This window comes from Rhinichthys klamathensis, unplaced genomic scaffold, assembly GCF_029890125.1.
Source record: "Rhinichthys klamathensis goyatoka isolate OS25496 unplaced genomic scaffold, OSU_Roscu_1.1 h1tg000035l_1, whole genome shotgun sequence".
Taxonomy (NCBI): Eukaryota; Metazoa; Chordata; class Actinopteri; order Cypriniformes; family Leuciscidae; genus Rhinichthys; species Rhinichthys klamathensis.
Window position 1 is genome coordinate 1,865,151 of NW_026606583.1, and position 23,732 is coordinate 1,888,882.

Sequence of the window (23,732 nt, forward strand, 5' to 3'; positions counted from 1 at the left end):
TGTCTGTCTTTGTTGTGCCCGGCCGTGATAAAGCATTTAAAGGACATTTGCTGAAGTCTGTCTGTTTATTATTGCTGCGCAGCAAGTTAGTTAGGGGAACAAGTTAGGTCTCTAGGGGATGTCGATTTTAGACCAGACCAAACACACCGCATCAAATCAGATTTTGAAATCAGAACTATCCATTTTATACAGAAAGCTACAGTCCAGGTCTCAATGGTTTAAACTTTCAGTTTAATGTGAGTGTTCACATTCATTATATTTACATTATAGAGAGGCAAACATGCCAAAATCATGGGATGGGGGGGGGGGGGGAGGCAAAACCTAATTCAAACAGGAAATAGATTTGAACTCAAAACATGCAATAAACATAGCATCGAAGTATATTGTTATATTGTCAAAACAAATCACTAAAATATTTTTTTTTTTGCTTGTAAGGTTTTCAAAAGTAGACGTTTTTGCAAAAACGTTTAACCAAAAAAATAAAAAAATAAACTATGACATTTCTGTAACATCCTCTGCTCTCCCTAGGATCGTTTCTGCCATCTTAGGCAGGAAGGACTCTAGAAAATGGAAGAAGTCTTGAAAGACGGCTGCAGTATCATGGCTGGGGTGAAAACGGAGGACAACCATGGTGTTTTCATTCCCGCCAACAACTTCTGCATCCACTTTGAACAACAATTCTTGAATTTTCTCCTCTTTCTCCACAATGCTCTGTGTCACCCTGCTTTCAATGTCAACGCAGCCTCCTTCAGGTTTGGAAGTCTCATCACTAGTCTTCAAGAGATCTCTCCGCACTTTCCGTCGGCCTGCCCAAACACAGCTCCTTTGAGTCCAAGTCCAGTGGACCGGCTCTGGGTGCTCCATATCAACATCTAGTTTCTGTCTTTTAGCTTGCATAACAGTGGAGGTTGATGGACCCTCCTCCATTATAAGAGGCCTCTTCTTACCAGCTTCACTTTTGGCTTGAGGAGCAGTATCTTCTAGACTCTGGTTATTATTCACCTCCATTTCATTTCCATCTCTGTTGGCTTTGTCCAGACTTTGACAAAGGTCTGCAGTTTGAGTCTCCTCAGAGGGTGAACATTTTAAAATTTCTTGAAACACCATCTGCACAGCAGAGCAGACCTTCGCAAACCAAAGACCCCTAAAACCCTTCCCAGCCAATGCCAGTTGGGCACGCAAGGGTTCTGGGAGAATGGCTGCCTTGAAAGAGATGCCGACCTCCATAATCTTCTCAGTCTCGACTTTCGGTCGGGGTCCTGTTTCACTTGGCGGTGCAAAGAGCCGCACAAGGCCCCAGGATTTGCCCTTGGCTGATTTGCGCTGGTACTGCAAACTGCGGCAGTACTTCTCAGCATCGCAGCATTCTCTCTTGAAGTTCTTTTGTGTTCGTTCGTTAAGGTTCCCAGCCACATTGTGGTTTAGCTCAAATGGATCTAGGACATTCATTGGGCCCAGTTTAGGGGCAGAGGAGCGCTTTGGTTTGGGACTAGAGGCCTCTGCAGCGTTTACCGCATCCTCGTCACTGCAAAAGAAGTCTGTAATAGGGAGCACACGGCCGTCTCGCAGAGACACCACTGATGCAGGGAAATCAAACTGTGAGTAAAAGGTGAAGAATCCAAAAAGCAAAGTGCCTGAGGGAAAGGAGATAGGGAAAGTTATAGGGAGAATAACAAATCGCTTGTCCATGAACGCACACGTGACATAATTTACATAATTTGCACAGTCTACTGATACCAGTACAGACAGTAGCATACTCAAAAACAAAGTATCGAAATATCTGATTGGATGACTGAGGAGACATGTTAAATATAATTTTAGGTTAATGGACATTCTTATGGTGATCAAAACAATGATAAAAATGTTGAATAGTGTTAATTTTGTAAACGAAATCTAGTATGACAAAAGAAATCTCTATGACTATATCATAAATGTATAAATGTGACTATCAACATGCAATATCGTTGACTAAAATGTGACCAAATTACTCTGTTTTTTTATTAGGGGGGAAAAAGGACAACAACAAAAAATATTTGTAAGCCGCTACGAGCTTTATTGCTTGCGGTTGCCAGATTTCAAGAATTTAAATCCCCCAATCAGAGCTTTTATGTTAAAAGAAAATGTTTTCTACCCGGTGATTTACTTAATCTTTGCAATCTTGCAACCATGCGCAAGCGCTCTCTTTACACTGCGGCAAAAAAAGCACGGATTATATGAAAATACCAACAAACAAGTAAACTGGAGTTTAGCGATCTCCATTTAGGATAGACTGCTTAAATGAATGTCATGAAATGACATTCATTTAAGCAGAATGTGTTCTGTCACGAATTTAGTCTGCGGCTGTAACCGCCAACCGCGCATCTCTACTGGACAGTAGAAAAGTATTTTATTTAAAGTGAAAATAAGATTAGAAAAAAACTCTCATATCATGGAGAACTGTGATATAAAATGTTCGGTATAAATAAACACCAACAGACCACATTTTGTTCAACTTTTTTTTTTTTTTTTTCATTTTGTTCATTTGTCACTTTTCTGATACTGTCAATAATTGTCTGTTAACATGGGGGACTTGACTAATGGCATTTGATTCACTTTCAACCACAGACTAATAATGCAATTTAATTTTCTAACAATATTGTGTGAAATAACCATTCACAATTACTGAACAACCTTTTTCATATTTGATTTCTGTAAATACTTCCAGTATATATTGACTGAAATCTAGGCCATGTTGCCACTGTTGGTAGATGTTGTAGCTATACCATTACACAGCATATACACTCACCGGCCACTTTATTAGGTACCCCATGCTAGTAACGGGTTGGACCCCCTTTTGCCTTCAGAACTGCCTCAATTCTTCGTGGCATAGATTCAACAAGGTGCTGGAAGCATTCCTCAAGGAGTTTGGTCCATATTGACATGATGGCATCACACAGTTGCCGCAGATTTGTCGGCTGCACATCCATGATGCGAATCTCCCGTTCCACCACATCCCAAAGATGCTCTATTGGGTTGAGATCTGGTGACTGTGGAGGCCATTTTAGTACAGTGAACTCATTGTCATGTTCAAGAAACCAATTTGAAATGATTAGAGCTTTGTGACATGGTGGAAGTAGCCATCAGAGGATGGGTACATGGTGGCCATAAAGGGATGGACATGGTCAGAAACAATGCTCAGGTAGGCCGTGGCATTTAAACGATGCCCAATTGGCACTAAGGGGCCTAAAGTGTGCCAGGAAAACATCCCCCACACCATTACACCACCACCACCAGCCTGCACAGTGGTAACAAGGCATGATGGTTCCATGTTCTCATTCTGTTTACGCCAAATTCTGACTCTAACATCTGAATGTCTCAACAGAAATCGAGACTCATCAGACCAGGCAACATTTTTCCAGTCTTCAACTGTTCAATTTTGGTGAGCTCTTGCAAATTGTAGCCTCTTTTTCCTATTTGTAGTGGAGATGAGTGGTACCCGGTGGAGTCTTCTGCTGTTGTAGCCCATCCGCCTCAAGGTTGTGCGTGTTGTGGCTTCACAAATGCTTTGCTGCATACCTCGGTTGTAACGAGTGGTTATTTCAGTCACTGTTGCCCTTCTATCAGCTCGAACCAGTCTGGCCATTCTCCTCTGACCTCTGGCATCAACAAGGCATTTCCGCCCACAGAACTGCCGCTCACTGGATGTTTTTTCTTTTTCGGACCATTCTCTGTAAACCCTAGAGATGGTTGTGCGTGAAAATCCCAGTAGATTAGCAGTTTCTGAAATACTCAGACCAGCCCTTCTGGCACCAACAATCATGCCACGTTCAAAGTCACTTAAATCACCTTTCTTCCCCATACTGATGCTCGGTTTGAACTGCAGGAGATTGTCTTGACCATGTCTACATGCCTAAATGCACTGAGTTGCCACCATGAGATTGGCTGCTTAGAAATTAAGTGTTAACGAGCAGTTGGACAGGTGTACCTAATAAAGTGGCTTAACCTGGCTTAAACCAAATGAGTATTTCGGTCTAAATGAGTCTACTCCGTCAGGATATTGTTATAAGCATGAGCCCCGTCTGATCGGTCGTGGCGGCGGTGTTGCAACAATCTATAGAGATATTCTTAATGTTACTCAGAAAACAGGTCACAGGTTTAATTCGTTTGAAGTACTTGTGCTAAATGTTACGCTCTTAGATGTAAGAAAGAAATCCCTATTATCTCTAGCCTTGGCTACTGTATATAGACCTCCAGGGCCCTACACTGATTTCCTAAAAGAGTTTGCAGACTTTCTCTCAGATCTATTGGTCAATGTCGATAAAGCAATAATTGTTGGAGATTTTAACATACACGTAGATAACACAAATGATGCGTTAGGGACTGCGTTTACAGATTTATTAAATTCCTTTGGGGTCAAGCAGAATGTCAGTGGTCCCACTCATCGTCTAAATCATACACTAGACTTAATTATATCATATGGAACCGATCCAACCGATATAGATATTATACCGCAAAGTGACGATCTCACTGATCATCACATGGTAACTTGTATAATACGCACTGCTGAAATTTGTCATGTTGCGCCGCGTTATCGACCAGGCAGAACAATCCTTCCAATCACTATAGATAGATTCTCAAATAGCTTACCTGATCTATCTCAGCTGCTCAGTGAACCCAAACAAACAGACGAACTAGAGGAAATGACCAGCAGTTTGAGCACCATTTTCTCTAGTACATTAGATATTGTTGCACCAATTAAATTGAAAAAGGTTAGAGAGAAAACTAAAGCACCATGGTACAATAGTACTACACATGCTATCAAGAGAGAAACTCGTAACTTAGAGCGTAAATGGAAACAAACTAATTTAGAGGTCTTTAGAATCGCGTGGAAAGACAGTGTGTCACGTTATAAAAAGGCTCTAAAAGCAGCCAGGGCAGAGCATCTCCGCAAACTAATAGAAAATAACCAAAATAATCCAAGGTTTTTATTTAACACCGTGGCTAGACTAACAAATAAACAGACATCACCAGAGCAAAATATTCCGTTACAGTATAGTTGTAATGATTTTATGAATTACTTCAATGAGAAAATAGAAAGCATCCGAAATACAATTGTAAATGTACAATCCTCTATGGTGTCTTGTGATTCAGCCTCAATTATAGCCCCTCAAGAACAACTACACCGCTTTACAACTATAGGACAGGAAGAGCTAAATAAACTTATCATTGCATCTAAACCAACAACATGTTTATTAGATCCAATACCCACTAAACTTCTGAAAGAAGTGTTACCTGTAGTGGAAGAGCCTCTTCTTAATATTATTAACTCGTCTTTATCTTTAGGTCATGTTCCAAAAATATTCAAGCTGGCAGTAATAAAACCTCTCATTAAGAAACCGCAATTAGATCAAAATAACTTAGCAAATTACAGACCCATTTCAAATCTTCCATTTATGTCTAAAATACTAGAAAAAATTGTGTCCGCTCAATTGTGTTCTTTCTTGCAAGAAAATGAGATATATGAAAAATTTCAGTCAGGATTCAGACCGCATCATAGCACAGAAACTGCGCTAGTTAAAATTACAAATGATTTACTTTTAGCTTCTGACCAAGGCTGTATCTCAATACTAGTTCTACTCGATCTTAGCGCTGCGTTCGACACTATAGATCATAAAATACTCCTGGATCGACTACAAAACTACACTGGTGTTCAGGGACAGGCATTAAGCTGGTTCAGATCGTACTTATCGGACCGTTACCATTTTGTCTGTTTAAATGGGGAAAAATCGAAGATAACGTCAGTAGACTATGGAGTGCCGCAAGGATCGGTGTTAGGCCCTCTGCTATTCTCAATATATATGCTGCCACTTGGTAATATTATAAGAAAACATGGAATTAATTTCCACTGCTATGCTGATGACACTCAATTATATATTTCATCACGACCAGATGAATACACTAACTTATCTAAATTGACAGAATGTCTTAAAGATATAAAATGCTGGATGACGTGTAATTTCCTGCTACTAAATCCAGATAAAACTGAGGTATTCCTTATTGGTCCAAAAAACTACCCACAAAATCTCTTACAATACAACTTTAATATAGAAGGATGTCCTGTTACCTTATCGACTACAGTTAAAGACCTGGGTGTTATACTAGACCGCAACTTGTCTTTCCAAAATCATATTTCGTATGTTACAAGAACAGCCTTTTTCCACCTTAGAAACATTGCTAAATTACGTAACATGCTATCTGTTTCTGATGCAGAAAAGTTAGTTCATGCATTCATGACCTCGAGACTAGATTATTGTAATGCTTTATTAGCTGGTTGTCCTGCATCTTCAATAAACAAGCTACAGTTAGTCCAAAATGCAGCCGCTAGAGTTCTTACTAGGTCAAGAAAATATGATCATATAACACCGATTCTATCATCTCTGCACTGGTTACCTATTAAGTTCCGTATCAATTACAAAGTACTACTACTGACCTATAAAGCCCTAAATGGTTTAGCTCCTGTGTATTTAATGGACCTTCTATCGCCCTACAATCCATCGCGTTCTTTAAGATCCCGAAATTCGAGGCTTCTGGTCATTCCTAGGATATCTAAGTCCACTAAAGGAGGGAGGGCGTTCTCACATTTAGCTCCTAAACTCTGGAATAGCCTTCCTGATACTGTTCGTGGCTCAGACTCGCTCTCCCAGTTCAAAACTAGATTAAAGACGCATCTCTTCAGCCAAGCATTCACATAATGCTTACCTTTTATACCACTGTTGAATCAGATCGACTGCATTAATATTATGAACAGCAGCTACGCTAATTATTTCCCATCTGCTTTTCTGCTGTTATCTCGGGACGCTAGTCCCGAGGTAAATAGCGTTCGTCAGCTCCAGTTTGTATCCAGCCTCTCACGGAGACTTCAGACGCTCCAACACCTGCGATGAGACGACTCAACGCCGGCGATATGTTATGCCCTAAATTAATACATGATGATTAACTAACTATATTATTCTATGTACATTTCTAAAATGCACTTTCTGTAAAGCTGCTTTGAAACAATATGTATTGTGAAAAGCGCTATACAAATAAATTTGAATTGAATTGAAGTGTACCTAATAAAGTGGCCGGTGAGTGTATAATGGATGTAAACAGAATGTTCAGCATGTTCCTTATTGTTTCAAAAGCAGCTTTCTGACAAAAAACCCCCCACACATTTACAAAATAAAACAAATCAAAAATACTAATATTCTGGTAGATAAATTATATTATTACATTAAAAGAACTGAGTACAGCAGGGTGGGTCAACATTAGCCAACCAATTACCATTTAGATAAATGGCAATAAGACAATCTCAGAGGAAATAGGAAGACATTTCCCTATTTATTCTGGGATTGCATTACCCAAAAAGGATACACCGCCTTTGTTTCCGTGAAAAAGTTTATTAAAACTAATATAGTGTATTGAAATACGGTTGACAACCAGTTTAAATAAACATTTTAAATCAGGTAGGTAATCAGATTATTACCTAGTTACATGAATATGTAATTAGAAGAGTATCCAACTGTATCCAAACTATAAGTTGGGATGTTAAATAAAACATTTAGACATGTATGGATCAAAAGTCAAAATCAGCATCACTTTTAAACTGTACAACTCCTTTGGCTGCGCAAGATGAGAACAGTAACCAGACAGAATGCTGGTTAATGATAGTTCACCCAAAAATGACAATTCTGTCATCATTTATTTACCCGTCGTTCCAAACCTGTACGGCTCTTTGTTCTGGGGAACATAAAAGAAAATATTTTGAAGAATGTTGTAGCCAAACAATTTTAGTTCCCCTTGACCAAAAAAATGGAAGTCAATGGGAACAAAACATTCTTCAAAATATCCTTTTTTTGTGTGCATCAGAAGAAAGAAATGCATACAGGTTTGTACTGACATGAGGGCGAGTAATCGAAAACAGATTGCCTTGTTTACATGAGCACGCACTTTGTCACCTTATTAGGCATAACTGGTTTAAGAACGTTCATGTAAACACTCACTGATAATTCAACTGAAATGATCTAAAAGCATGTGTGGTACTTACAGAGATCTTCAGTGTTTTTGCTGGGTGGTACACTAAAGGGCTGACTAGGAAATGTACAATCCCTTTCCTCAATAACGCACTCTTCTTCCTCACCTACACAAACAAAAAACATTTTTAATAGAGCTGTGGAACACAATCGTTTTTACGATGCATTGCACTGCTGATCTGAACAATTCTGCATCGATGCATAAAAACAAAAGAATCTTTGAATTTGTATTTTTTAAATAGGCATACAAGACATAATAATGTGCTGTTTTATTGATGTAGCGTTTTTTATGAAATGAACATGAAAAAGATCTCAATACGTTACTTGCGCTGACTGATACAGCGTGAAGCGTGAACACAAAAAGACACCTCTCTCAGACAGCATGCGATCCTGAATTCAGTTCTCTTTAGTGGCATATTCCACTTGAACGGATCAATTTTTCAAAATATCTGTCTTTGAGTATTCATGTCTTAAGTGAACGTAAACAGTTGGGGGGGAATCTATGTGTAACATTATATTAGATGCGTGCGTTAAGTCTAATAGGTGCAATATAATAAATCTGCTGCTGTCTGTCATTAATGTTAATCAAGGAACAAAAGAAAAGAGGGAACCACTCACTGCTCTTTTCTAAACTTGTAGGTTTAATAATCAATTTATGTGTAATTAATACATGAAAGACTGCAGTGATTACTTTTACATTTAATTATAAAATGTATGTATTTCAGAAAAAAAAAGAAAAGAAAATGTAAAGCATTGTTAAATGAGTTTGTTTCTTCCTAATATTGTATTCACTCTATTGTTTGCATCTTTGTTCTTATTTTTAATAACAAAGATAAAATAAAAAATAACTATATTGTGATTATTAATATAATAATTATTAATAAAAGAATTGAGAGGAAAAGATGCATTGTGATGCTCCGATAATTGTAATCGAATCAAGAGGCAAGTGAAGATTCACACCTAATTATTAATACACATCTCATACTCTCATGATAGATACTGTTTTGTCTGGCTTCTTATTGCTTTTGAATTTAATATTTCTTTGAAAAACAGTCAACAAAATTTGTATTAAGTAATAATAAAATACAGATAAAACAACTGATTAAGGAAGTTAAATAAACAGTAGTCCAGATTAACGCACAGGCCATGTTCTTGAGCTGATTCACAGAGGGAAGCACACGAGGGTCTCGATTCTGAAGGTAGAAGATCACCAGCAGTGTAAGAGCGTAATTGTTCAACAACGGTCCAGGCCCAGACAGGTTCCCTATGACATTAGAAATGTACAAGGTTTAACTCAGAAAACTGTACATGCATCAAGAAACATCCAGGCCGTCATACAGTGTTTCACCTCAAAATCAAAAGAAAAAAGTAGTTATATTTTGCATAAGGAAAATGAAACAGTTTTAGAAACATTAAAGGGATACTCCACCCAAAAATGAAAATTCTGTCATCATTTACTCAGCCTCAAGTTGTTGCAAACCTGTATGAGTTTCTTTCTTCTGCTGAACACAAAGCAAGATATTTTGAAGAACGATTGGAACTTTGGCACCATTGACTTCCATAGCAATGGTGCCCCACAACTGTTTGGTTCCAATCGTTCTTCAAAATATCTTCCTTTGTGTTCAGCAGAAGAAAGAAACTCATACAGGTTTTAAACAACTTGAGGCTGAGTAAATGATGACAGAATTTTCATTTTTGAGTGGAGTATCCCTTTAAAAGAGTTTGCATTTTGATATTATTTTCATGACAACTAAGATCATTTTTATCCCCTGCCTCAATTGTCTTTCTCATTACTGTAATCAAAAAAAAAAAAGTTATTGTAAAGTATAAGTCTGAATTATTTTAACACTGACTTTAAAAAACAAGAGGATTGACATTACTTTTCTACAATGAAGTGTCATCGGTTTACAGTATTGAGAATAAATATTTTGCCCTGAAAATGTGTTATAATCACTAATATGCGGTCACAATAAAAATTTAGCCTTAAAATTACAGAATGTAAATTTTTTATAGACAACTAATTATCATATAAAACTATATTACCTGCTAATTGTTTCTGCTTAGCCCATAATCGGATGGCGTAGACTAAGGGTCGCAGTCTGGAATCGATGCCTGAACACAACTGCAGAAATCGAGTGTTTCTTACTGCCAATCTGGTGAAAAAAGGGAAGACATTATAGACAAAGATTTCACAAACCTGAAGTATACTACTGTCAAATGGGGTGCTACATTCAAACTGGTTTATTTTACAAAATGGCCAAAAATAACTGTTTTCAACCTATTGTTGATTGTGATGTCTCCTTGGAGGTTGAGCTCTCGATGACTGAACTTGACCACAGGAAGTCGGGCAGTGCTGAGCGTCTGTACTTTGTGTACACCTGGAACGCACTTCCTCAAAATGGCTGCAACAAGCTCCAAAATTTCAACAGGAGTGGCAGTGGACAGGTCAATGTCGGACAAAATGGAGTCTTCAGAATGGCAATCCTCAGACTGATTTTCTCCTGTCTGTTGAAATTAGTAAATAAGTAAGTAAGTAAGTAAGAAAACTTTATTAATCCCTGTAAGGGGAAACTCATTCGCCACCCTTGCACATTACAGACACCACAAACAAACAAAGACAGAAAACAACAACAATCAATACAAGAAATTACACAATTTCATTAAACAACCTAACTGCATTCGGAGTAAAAGACCTTCTAAATCGCTCTGTAGAACACCGAGGCATTATTAATCTTCCACTAAATGAGCTTTTAAGTCCACTAAAATTACAATGTAGTGGATGACCTTTGTAACGCATAATTATTTTTAATTTTGCCCTTGTTCTCTTTTCCACAGTGATCTCAAGTGAGTCAGGATTAAGGCCCATCACTGAGCCAGCCTTTCTAATGATAAATGATAAATAATAAAAACACATAAAGCACGATTCACAAACACTCTGCACACAAACACTCTGCACACAGGTGGCCGAGTCGCCAGCAAGGGGGCGGCGCCAAGAAAGATTCCAAGAAAAATGTAGTTTTAGACATTTTAAAGATAGATGTAAATAGATTCATTATTTGATGTTTGAGTTCACAGATGTCCAGTATTAGTGGTGCTAACTCACCAATCCAGTAGTCTTTGCGCGAGCTTGAAATGCTTTGGTGTTCTCAAGGTCGAGGAACAGATCAAGGTCACAGGAGTGAATCCCAAACGTGTTCACAGAGGAGCCAAAGGGCACAATCTGGCAATCTATAACACATGACACAAATACTTTTTCTAAATCACTAGAAAATGAACAGGAAACATACTTGGAAATAAAGCTTCTTCTGATGCTGAAAACATTTCCAGAACTAATGCTGCTAAAAAAAAAGTTGCACTATATTCTGCAATGATTACAGTCACTTGGAATATGGAAAAGCTTACATTCAGCGGCGGGAAATATTGCCATTACTTTGATTTTGTCGAGAGAAAAGAGAACAAGAACACTGTTGTCAAATCTATGCCACAACTTTGTGGCATACTTTACTCTGGCATTACATGGCTTGCCCATCCACATCTCTTTGATCCCAATATACAGTATACCCACCTATTATAAAAAGTCTTTCTACAAAAAAACTAAACATTTCCTTACGTGAATATTTTTTGACAAACTCATCATGTAGATATAATTCACCTGTTATCCAGGTACAATTATATTTTAATTAGCATCAAGCTACACATAATAATTTATGAGATTAATACTATGCTTTTACTCAAAACTTACTGTAAACCACCATCAAGTGTTATAAACATTGAGTGTTGTAATGTAATCGAAAGATCCCATTGACTTTAGTTTAGATGACTTTGGTAGTCATCCCTACCAGAAGCCTACGATCGGTCAATGAGCGACGGCTCGTGGTACCATCACAGCGGGGCACAAAATCACTCTCCAGAACATTCTCATTCACAGTTCCATGCTGGTGGAATGATCTCCCCACCCTCATCCGGAATGCAGAATCCCTGACAGCATTCAAAAGACAACTGAAAACTCATCTCTTCCGGGAGCACTTAACATAAAAAAAAAAAAAAAAAAATCCTTTCCTCTAAATCCTCGCTTGCCTGGCTTATGCTACTCCGAGCTATGTCTGTCTGAACATTGTATTTTGAGCACTTCTTGCGTTGTTTTTGCCTCTTCACGATGACTCGCTTGGTTTAGTCCTCAGTTGTAAGTCGCTTTGGATAAAAGCGTCTGCTAAATGACTAAATGTAGTTTGTATCAGTCACTCCTCTCTTCATTCTCTGCAAATGTCTCCACTGGTAAAACGACATAGTACCACAACAAAATTTACAATTCCTCTGACTCTCGCACACTTTTCAAAACCATTTTCCTCTCTTCTTTGTCCTCCTCCTCCCCATTCTTCAACAATTCTAACAGCTGATGACCCTAACACCCTAACCCTATTCATCATAAATAAAACAACCATCAGTGACCAATTCTCCACACCACAAACTGACAAACACATCTTAACAGCACACACTGGATATGACTACTGCTTTTGAAACATAACGACCAGATCCTCCAGTCAACCTCATGACGAAGGGCATCTCACGAACCGCACTCCAGTGAAGTCTAACCTCTCAGGTAGGTCCTTCGGGGTGTCTTGAAGGGGTGAGGTCTCTAAGTCGCCACATCTGGCTACCGGAGTGCCTCAGGGCTCGGTGCTTGGACCACTTCTCTTCTCCATCTACACGTCATCAGTAGGATCTGTCATTCAGAAACATGGCTTTTCCTATCACCTATGTTTATGACACACAACTCTACCTCTCATTCGAGCCAGATGATCCGACGGTAGCTGCTAGACAGATATTTCTGACTGAATGAAGGACCACCACATTCAACTCAATTTTCCAAAAACAGACATGCTTGTGGTCTCAGCCAACCCAACACTTCATCACAACTTCTCCATTCAGCTAGCTCTGTCAACCATAACTCCTTCCAGGACAGCCAGGAACCTTGAAATTGTGATTGATGATACGTTAAATTTCACAGAGCTCATTGCTAGAACTGCAGATTTGCCTTGTACAACATTAGGAGGATCAGCCCCTTCCCATCAGAGCATGCAACACAACTCCTTGTCCAAGCTCTTGTTCTATCCAGACTGGACTATTGTAATGCTCTCTTGGCAGGCCTTTCAGCATGCACTGTCAAACCTCTGCAACTGATCCAGAATGCTGCAGCAAGAGTGGTCATAAACGGACAGAAGAGAGCGCACGTCAATAGCCGCTTGCATCAAATCCAAGGCACTGATTTTTGCCAAAAGAACAACCACAGGCTCTGCAACCCTATACCTACACTCACTACTTCAGACTTAAGTGACCTCGAGAAGCTTGCGCTCTGCAAGTAAATGGCACTATGTAATGCCATCTCAAAGAGGCAAAAAAAATCACTTTTACAGTCCTTTACCTTGACTGTTCCCCTGCAGGTAGAATGACCTGCCTAACTCCACCGAGCAGCTAAGTATTTAGCAATTTTCAAGAAACGGCTAAAAGACGCATCTTTTGTCTCACTCGACCTGTCTCTCAGGTAACATTTTATATACAGGCTGGGTACAATTAATTGCCAACTATTATTAATTATCAACTATTTCAAGTGTAACCATAACCAGATATTATCATTAAAAATTTAAATTGCAAATGATGTGCTATCTACAATCGGAAAAGACGGCAGGTTATGAAAACGTAATATGAGTGACGTGCAGCGAATGATCTTATACATTTTTTTTTTTAGAAATGATGATTCTGAAAGAAATTCTAAAAAAATGTGTAAATATAGCCTAACATTCACAAAGAGGCACAAATGCAAAGTCATAATTTTGAGGAGAAAATATGCAATTACTAATTTTGTGGCATGTAATGGAAAAGTAAAATAACGAGTAGTGTAAAAAATTACTGTTGCCAGGGAGTGGAGTGGACACAAACTTCTTTTTTAGTTGTGGTAATTGTCTTAGTCCACATTACATTGACACTGGTGTTTTTAGGAATCCAATCAAATTTAATAACAATAATAAACAACACTAATTATTCTTATTAGTTTTAACTTTAAAATGTAAACAGAAATACATTACCGTTATAAATTACAATTGTACTGTAAAATAAAATGTGATAATTATGTTTTATTTTACACAAAATGTTATAATACAAATATTTGTCTTACATTTTTCACTTTCAAACATTCAAACCTTCAAAACTTTAAATTCAAGCATTTATTTTGCCAGAACACTAAAAAAATTCTGTGAACTTTTGTCCACAAAAATGTTGGAAATTATACAAAAGTGAATGTAAATAGTGTGAACCCAACCCACCACACACTGCATTTCCAAATGTATGTTAAACTCAGCACATGCCGAGATTAACTTCTCTGCATTTGATTTAATCATTAGCTTTTCATAAACTAACGAACCTCTTCAGTTTCATCACGAACCCCCCATTTTAGAAACCCTGGTTTATAGGATAAGGATGCAATGATGGAAATCTGGTTCAAGTTTGAGTTAAGAATGGACCTGGAAAGAACTCTGTGAAGACTTCCTGTAGCAGCTGAACTAGGAGATCTCTCACTTTCTTCTCATTGTCATTCAGCTCAAAAAACTCCACCACCTTTTGCATCTGCTCATTGACCTTTTACACACAAAAAGAAAAGAAAACGTAAAAATGAGAAAAAGCTTCAAAACAAGAAAGCTGTGTGAATGTAGAACGCTTTCTTACAGATGTAGCCTTGCAGAGCTCGTTGTTGAGTTTGTCCAGGCTGATCTGGGTGTTTTTGGGTTTCCCCCTGCTGGACAGTTTGAAGTCTTTCCTCTCTCTGGGCTTGACACGGAGCTGGAGTCCATTGAGCTGATGCTGTAGCTGTTCCAGAGCTGTCTGAACGTTCTTCGGCTCGGAGAACTCCACTATAGCATACACACCCTGCACAGAACAAAAACTCTCACATTAACATACATCCATTAACTCTTCTGTCTTTCTGACTATTACTTCATATCTGGCTTCACCGAGTTAACACCTTCACAACCTTTATTCCAACTTTTTTTTTATATTTGTTTTATGAGATGCTTTCAAATGCCAAAGTCTCTATGATAATCTGCTCTCTAAATAAATGTAAAGTATGTAGACACACAGGTATCATTTGAGGGCTGTTTAAATCATTAACCCTCTGGGGTCTGAGGTGTTTTTGGGGCCATTTGGATGTTCTGTGATGCCCTTACATTTGTGCTTTTTTCAGTTATTTATAAACATGTTAATGGCAAAGGTGTAAATTCACTCTATATAGCACAAACAGGGCTACCATAATCTGTGAGCAACTTGTATGTACATTGTTTGTATTTTTAAGAGAATATTGTTTATGCGTGGTTATTGAAAAAAATTAAAATGAAAGCTGCTGAAATAAGACCACAAAACAAATACTAAATATGTGTCCACAAGACTTTTGACAAATGGATGTTGACGCTTCGAGTTCTGGCTTCAAAATGATCTGAAAATCATCCTTCCTAATCATTCACATAAACCAATAGATTGTTTTAAATTGTGAAAAACATTTTTTTGTTTGCCAAGGCAATATGCAGATGGGCGGAACGGCCCAACCCCTATCATGAATATTAAGTGGTTCTCAGACAGTGACCCTACATAATAATGAGCCTTTCATTCAGGGGTGTCACACAAGAAATAATGCAAGGACAATATATATATATATATATATATATTGTCATTGCATTCTTTCTTGTATATATATAGCCTAAATATATATATATATATATATATATATATATATATACACACACACACACATATATATATATATATATATATATATATATATATATATATATATATATATATATATATATATATATATATATACAAACAATCAAAATATAAATGAAAGCCAAAAGCACATTTTTAGTCATACCTGGAAACAAATTCTAGTCAAATGCTATATGGGCCATTCTACAGAATCTTGAAAAGAAAATAGTCTTTTTCCATAAATGTCTTATAAAGTATTATTTTTTAAAGTAGACCAATACAATAAAAATAAACCAGTCGCATTTCAAAGTCGTTCGCGAAATGACCGCCAGGTGGCGCAAAGGGACATTTATCAAAACGTAAGTGGGGCTAATGTCAATTAACAGTAAGGATGAAATTCTACAAGTTATGGTAATTTGCAAATAAGCCTACAACAAACATTTATTTTTAAACAAATATTTTTAAATATGCAACATGCACGTTTAAACAACAAACAATACAATCTGAACCAGCGCTTCTGCTCCTGTATTGAGACATGCAGCGCGTTGCAGTTACGATCCGGGTTCCAGTGGCCTTAATACATTCACGGCTTTTTAAAATGTCACAAAGCGTTTTGAGATGGTTTTGAATGAAATATTGAAGTTTATAATTAGGGTATTTTGGCACACCACGCCGAGTGGCTATGCATTATTCTAAAATCTGGCTTTATTCTGGCATGTTGAATTAGAGTTTGACAAACGCGGCGGCGCGTTCATTTGAATTTATTTTTCTCATAACAGCTAAAAGAACTTACTGCGTAATTGTTGGTCATACAGATAAGATATCATCTTTTAAAACTGTAAAAGGTCTACTTTTATTCATGTAGGCTAAAGTAGGCCTACACTCACAGGCTAACGACAAAACGTTTTCTCGCTCATGACAAACAAACGTTTGGGCATTTCTCAGTGAGAAAATTCATAGCCGAGTGGTAGAACTTACGGTTCGATCATCAAGATGACACGGGTTCAAATCCCGAACAAACATGGTCTATTGTAAATTTTATATTTATTAATGCAGAGAGATTTGTGTAGCTCTAAAACTCTGGTACACCATACAGTTTTTTGCTTATATTTATAAAATAAAATTACCATGCATTTCCATTTTACACTAAGGAACAATAGTATCCAACAGAACGACTTTGCATCTGTACCAATCGTATGAGGCCAATCGTAATTTCAAAAGCAGTTCTGTAAAAAAAGTAATTTTATATATATAGCCAATATATATATATATATATTTTATTAGGCCTATTATTATTATTTTTTTGATTCCCTACAACCTAGAGTTTTTAAAAACATGGTTTTAAGTAAAGTGTGATTTGCCAGGGGGACGGGGATTTCCTTCTGGTCTAAACATCCCTGCTTCTGCTGAATTATTTGAATCCCCACACCCCTCCCTCCACAGTAATCAATGCTATAGGCTACTTCACCAATAGACCATATCAAATATAAAATAGAGATATGCAACAGAACAAGCACGTTTAAACAACGATAAACAATAAAATCAAAACCAGCGTTTCAGTTGTCCATAGTTCAAGTGGCCTTAATGCATGCACGGCTTTTCAAAATTTCACAAAGCGTTTTGAGATTATTTTGAATGAAATATTGAAGTTTATAATTAAGTGTTTTGGCAGACCACGCCGAGTGGCCCTATGCATTTTTCTAAAATCGGGTTTTATTCGAACTTTTGCTAACGACAAAAGTTTATCTGTCGTCTCTGTCTCCGGGAACTGCGCGTCACAAAAATGAACCGAAAGCCACTTCAGCTCAGTCACTATAAGAAATCGGCTCTGTCTAATGCCTTTAAATGTCTAAATATTCAGGCTAATAAATGTTATCTGATTATGTAATCCATATGAAAACGAGAGGTACAGAGGATCTACTCAAACATGTAGCCTATGTAAGCGCTTCCCAATGAGAAAATGACAAGGGTGAAAATCTCGCTCTAATGAAATGTAGCAGGCTAAATCGCCCTGAATTAAAATGTAAAAACAGATCAAATAATGTATTTGTCGAAATGTTGCGATATTGTTTCATTTAAGTTCATAATTATTCTATAGGCCTACATGTTATTTAATTTAGCAGCATTACCACGAAGCACCGTGGTTCGATATTTATTTGAATAATAAAAAAAATAATAAAAACTTAATTCACAAATTGCATGCCTGGTTGAAAGGATCCAAAGATCCCTGTAGAATTTAATATTAAGTTGAACATTTTGTTCATGACAACAAATGAACATGCGTTTTTTCAGATTATATTTAGTTTTGCTTGGAAAAAGCTGGCCCAAACCAGTTTTATTTCATCAATTATTGAAATAATGAAATATTTAGTAATAAACTTTTATGACAGAAAATTCACTAGGCTACATGTAACTTAAATCATTTAATTCCTTCATTATCAACACTGTCTAGAATAGCGATTTAAGTGTGAATTACGACTTCTCTTTGTGTTAAATCAGCCTCAGACTCCGATAGCCTGTGGGGGGTTGGGGGACAGTTCAGTGCTGTGCGCGCAGGACAATAGGCCTAGGTGTTAATGTTCCTCTTTCATATGGAGAGCGAGGGAGACTAAATAAACTTGTTAAAAAGAGATTCAGCGCGAGAGAGGCAAAGAAAAACGCATGTTTTAATTTAATTATGTTGCTTTGGACAATTTTCGTTTTGTAGGCCTACTGTTTTAATTGTTTAATGTCATTTATTTGGCAATACAAATTTAAAATGTCGCAAGAATAATATTAGCCTAGTGTTTCTTATTTTGCATCGCAAAAGAAATAAACTCTAAACCCGATGCAACCCTGTTTTAAATAAAAAAAAACACTTTATTTAAACCTTGAAATGTTCGAACTTGGTTTCAAACTTAAGTAATTTTAGTGTTCTTTTACATTACACAATAATTTAGCAGACTAAAGACGAGCTTCTTCATTTTCATTTTCTGATGCAATCGGCTGACAATCTTCCTTCATCAGTTTGTGTCCTTTGTGCAGCGGCTGCGGTTCTACTGGAATGTAGCAAATTTATGTTGTAATGATAATTAAACAAAACTCTTGACTTTAAATAAGTAAACAGTTATAAACAGTTAGCTATTTAAGCATCAAGAAGGTAAAATATAAACGCTGTTGGCCAACATCGGTTAACAACATGTATGCCACATTGAGATTCGATCTCGGGTCGATTGAAGCTCCCTGAAGCTCGTGTTGATGCGTTGATCACTGAGCCACCGTTTGTACGCTGTTAGAGTTAAAGTCTTATGCTTTTGTAAAGCTTCATTGATGTAGCCTAAATGTTTTTATTGCAATGTTTTATGTTTTCATTATTTATTCAATTTCATTTCAGTATTTCAGCCTAATTTCAGTATTGTGGTAATGAATTATTTTAACTACGTTTCACTTGTTGAATTCATCTGCTACCAGCTTTCAATCGCTCTGAATGAGCAGCAGATTACGCATTAGAGAGAATAAACGAACACTTTTCAGAGTCTATGATTGTAGCGCCTCTTAGCGGTAAAAGGTAGCAAATACACCCCACATTTTACCGCCGCGGTGGAACGGCTGATGTGGGCGTTGTCATGGCTTTCCTCTACATTTGCGTTTGAATAGCGCGCGTTCTCCGTGGGCGTGTCAGATTAACGCGTAATGAAGTGTAATGAGCTGGGGAAAAAAATTCTGACAGCACTCTCTTTTCATACAGATTACATAAACTGAGAATATTTGTTTTTTATATAAATTACTTCATTGAAAAGAAGAGAATTCAAGCTTCATAAAGAAAAATCTCTCGTGCCTGTGTGACAAGTATTTGCAGAGTTAGAGTTAATTTTTCGGACGCGTTTCAGAATGGACTGCACTGACAGAGAGAAGGCAAAACTCGCATCATGTTTATTTTTCTTCATTTGACAAAAAGCACAACACTTTGTTTTTATTGTGAGTATACAGAAAAATAATATACACTAAACAGGATCGACTGATGTATAACACTTACATGTAAGATTAAAATCAACAGAGTATTTTGAGTCTCTTTTGCACTGATAAGAAAAAAAGTCTGCCTATCGCGCCGGCGCGATAGCCGACCCCAGGGGGTTAAGTCCAAGTACTGTATAAGCAACAGTAACAGTGATGTAGGGCTATACTCAACCAAAGAAAATCTTGGTCGACTGAAGTCCTGAAATTTTCGACTAAAAATGTTTATTAACTTAAAGCTTTTACTCTTAATAAACACAAAAGGCACGTCCACTTTAATAAATAAAAAAAGAATATTTATTAAACAAACCAGATCAAGAGCAGAAACGAAATAAAGTGCATAACTGATATGCCAATTCTGAAATGTTCATATAGCCTAACGTTACTCAAAACAGACAGGGCAACCTAACGCAGACAAGTTAGCTTACCGCTTTTATTTTTGTCGTCGAGCTGTGGAAGGCAAAACTGTTGCTTGCAAACTTTGCATTTCACCTTTTTCCCGTTATCAATTTTAACAAAATGCTGCCACACTGTCGATGTCTTTGTTGACTATTAAACACTCTCACAATTAAATAAATAATATTCAGCATCAAACCTTCTATAGCCTACGTATCTGTCTCTCTTCTCCAGTGGGTTGGGCTAATCCAAAAAAAGTGAAAACAAGGGGGGTGCTCTGAAGACAGACTGTTAACTGTGAAACAGGGGTACTCTCAAAACACCCCCATTAGCAGTTAGTGCTTTCCACCTGATGAAATGATCTGTAGAAATGAACGTGGCAAAAAATCGACCAATCAGAATTTTGGTCGAACCAGAACGTATCGACCAATTAATCGACTGGGACAGTACAGCCCTACAGTGATGCTTGCCTTAGTAAACACCACTGATAATTGGATAACACTAACCACACATTTACAATCCCATTTCCAGAAAAGACTCTGTAAAATGCTATATAAATAGCAGTAGTGTCTGATTCTGAGAGTGAGCACATTAGTGATCACAAATGAAAACCAAAAGTGCACCTCTTCATCTTAAAATGTTGTGTAAATGCGCTTCTCTGTGCGAGAATGAGGCCTTGATTCCTGCTCTATGTGCATTATAACATTCATATAGTGTTTGCATTTGTCTTGACACCTCTAGACAGCCTCTAGACAGCGCTGGTAGATCCAGAGAGAGCGTGTTTAAATTTGCTGCAGTATTAATACGAATGTATTAAAGTGAAAGCTAAACGAACCAAGAAAAAAATGCAACATTGTAACAAATTACGTCCCGGTTTCAGAACAAAACAAACGATCTATGGGTGTGAAAACACAGTGGTAAACATGCCTCTATCCAAACTTTTGCAGCAATCAAATTCAAATGATTATATTTACAAAATACAATTAAGTTGAACAGGGAAAGCATTGGAAATCTTTTCTTTGTACTTTTTTGTCAGATAAATAAAGGTAAAATAGAAAAAAACAAAAATAACAAATTCTTGCTTTTTTGGTATTTTACAAATGTCCCACAATTTCTGGAAATGTGAATGTAAATTGGGGATGAAATGCCAAGATAATAATTTCATATTCTGAATTTGATGTATGGCAGACCTTTAAATAAAGATGCAAGCAAGAAAAAGATACCATGAGAATTACCGGTAATACCACATGATAAAGATAGTGTGTATATTAACCTTGTCCTTGTCCATGATCACATCTGACACCTGTCCAAACTGTGTGAAATACTCCTTCAGATCGGTTTGAGAGGTGTCTGGTTTAAAGCCGCTCACGAACACGCTGTTTTCCTCCTGAGCTTTACGCTGAGCTCTGAGCCGCTGCAGATGCTGGTGCTTTCTTCCTTTAACATGATCTTCCAGGCTCGGCTCTGCACAAAAAAACACTCCAGTTAAATGTGAAAGCAACATCGTTGATGGAATACCGGTGTATCTAAACAGTCAAATGTTTGTGATGATTTTCTTAATTCATATTTTCGGTAACACTTTACAGTAAGGTTCCATTAGTTAACTTTAACATGAAATAAGAATGAACATCATTTATTGATCTTAATGTTTATTTCAGCATTTACTAATACATTATTAAAATCAAAAGTTGTATTTGTTAACATTATATAATGCTTTGTGAACTAACATAAACAAACAGTGAGTGACAGTGTAATTATTAACTAACATTAACAAAAATGAATAAATAGGCTACTGTAACCAATGTATTGCTCATTGTTAGTTCATGTTAGTTAATACATTAACCAATTTAACGAATGACAACTTATTGTAAAGTATTACCATATTTTCTTATGCGTATTATTCATTTGTATTCACATATTTATACTTCATGTATTAACCTTCATCATATGTATTTAGTTGATCATTTAAGTTTCCTTAATTCTCTTTGATTTATATCCACTTGTATTTACCAGAAACAGTGCTTGTAAGACGTATGATGGTATTTAAAATTGCATGCTTTGCTGTTGTAGTTCGGAAGCGGTCAAAACCACGTCTATCTATTTTTGCAGCTGTAACGTTAGCATTTCGAAAAACTTTGATGCGTATGATTACCATATTTACAAAACTCAAAGATGCTGCAAGAAATACCGTAGTATCATCATAGTCCATAGAATGTGTTAAAACGTACTTTTGGCTAACAGTGAGTGAACTAAATATAGTGGCAATTGTTGTATTATAACAAGTTAGCAGCGTCTAGAAACGTGTCTCGCTTGTGTTAACGTTAGCTCTAACGTTACTGTTTTTAGTTTATTACAACTTACTGTTGGGTATATTAACATTGCAGAGGTTGCAGTGAAATCCTCTTTGCGTTGTCTGGATGTCTTTATCGAGCTCCATTGAGAGGCTGTGCAGGTAATTCCAAAGAAAAGCGTCAAAGTTGCTACATAAAACAACTCAAATCTCCCTCCATGATGTTCCACTGCGTCCGTCACCGTAATACTTCCGACAGAAACACGGAGCGGGGAATTTTTGTTCCGCCGTTCAGGAGGGAGGGTTGCCAGAGATAATCTGATGAAGTTACAAGTTATTTCTTGTAACTTTCAAATTAAAGTTATTTCTTTTATATTAATTCATGTACATTTAGTGTATACAATAAAACATGCAATGGAAAATACTGTTAACTGAACAGAAAAATGCTGACCACAATATGCAACCAAAATTACGCTACTTTTTATTGAGTGGCATAAAATCATTAGAGTATCATCTAGGAAATAAATACAGGTTTTGCATTTTTATTCTAAAAGGAGGGCTTTAAAATGTATTATAATATATCACAATTTGTGATTAGCTGTGCTGTCAAAAGGGAAGGAATATCTGTAATATAACAATACTGTACATAGCCTACATTTAACTATATATTTACTAAAAATTATGTAATGCACTCACAAAACAGGGTTTAATATAAACATTTTAGAGTCACTCCTTCTTAATTCAATACTTCCAATTGCAATATTTGCCAATGATGAGCTGAGTGAGGGAAACCCCCAATAGTTGGGTAGTTTCTATAATTGTTACCTCTTCAGAAATGCAAGTAAACATCTAAGAAGAAAAATAGCTTAATTTTTGGCTCAAAACTGCAAGTAAATTTGTTTTGCTCAAATGGGATCATCCAGGACAACCAAAGTAAATGCATTGCCTAAAAGGTGTTGGAAGGTGAAGATGACGTTTATAAATGGCATCAAGAAGGCTTGCGGTTATCCCGATTTCCCAAATACTGGCTGACACAATGAGTTCCAGTCTCCAGGGCAGGGCAGTTGTTCAAAAGGTTTATGGATCAGAATTATCTAGATTTGAAAATCCCATGTTTTGCTATCCAGGATCAGGTGATCCATCTTACTTTTGTGCTGGTTTTCAAAGCAAAATTGGATGCAGCACAGCCCTGGAAATGTACTCTATTAGAAAAATATAGCTTACTTTTTATTCATGTTCTTGTTTTGTAT

General features: G+C 37.0%; 1 protein-coding gene across 1 annotated transcript; it reads right to left on the bottom strand.

Moving 5' to 3' along the window:
• Positions 1–468: 468 nt before the first annotated feature.
• On the bottom strand, positions 469–22,705 carry tut1 (terminal uridylyl transferase 1, U6 snRNA-specific). Its single transcript, XM_056245835.1, has 10 exons — positions 22,554–22,705; positions 21,466–21,656; positions 14,772–14,972; positions 14,570–14,684; positions 11,155–11,279; positions 10,330–10,556; positions 10,095–10,204; positions 9,193–9,315; positions 8,066–8,158; positions 469–1,634 (listed from the first exon to the last, which is right to left on the bottom strand). The coding sequence occupies exons 1-10, from the start codon at positions 22,627–22,629 to the stop codon at positions 493–495; spliced, it is 2,403 nt and encodes an 800-aa protein (XP_056101810.1). The 5' UTR covers positions 22,630–22,705; the 3' UTR covers positions 469–492.
• Positions 22,706–23,732: the final 1,027 nt, after the last annotated feature.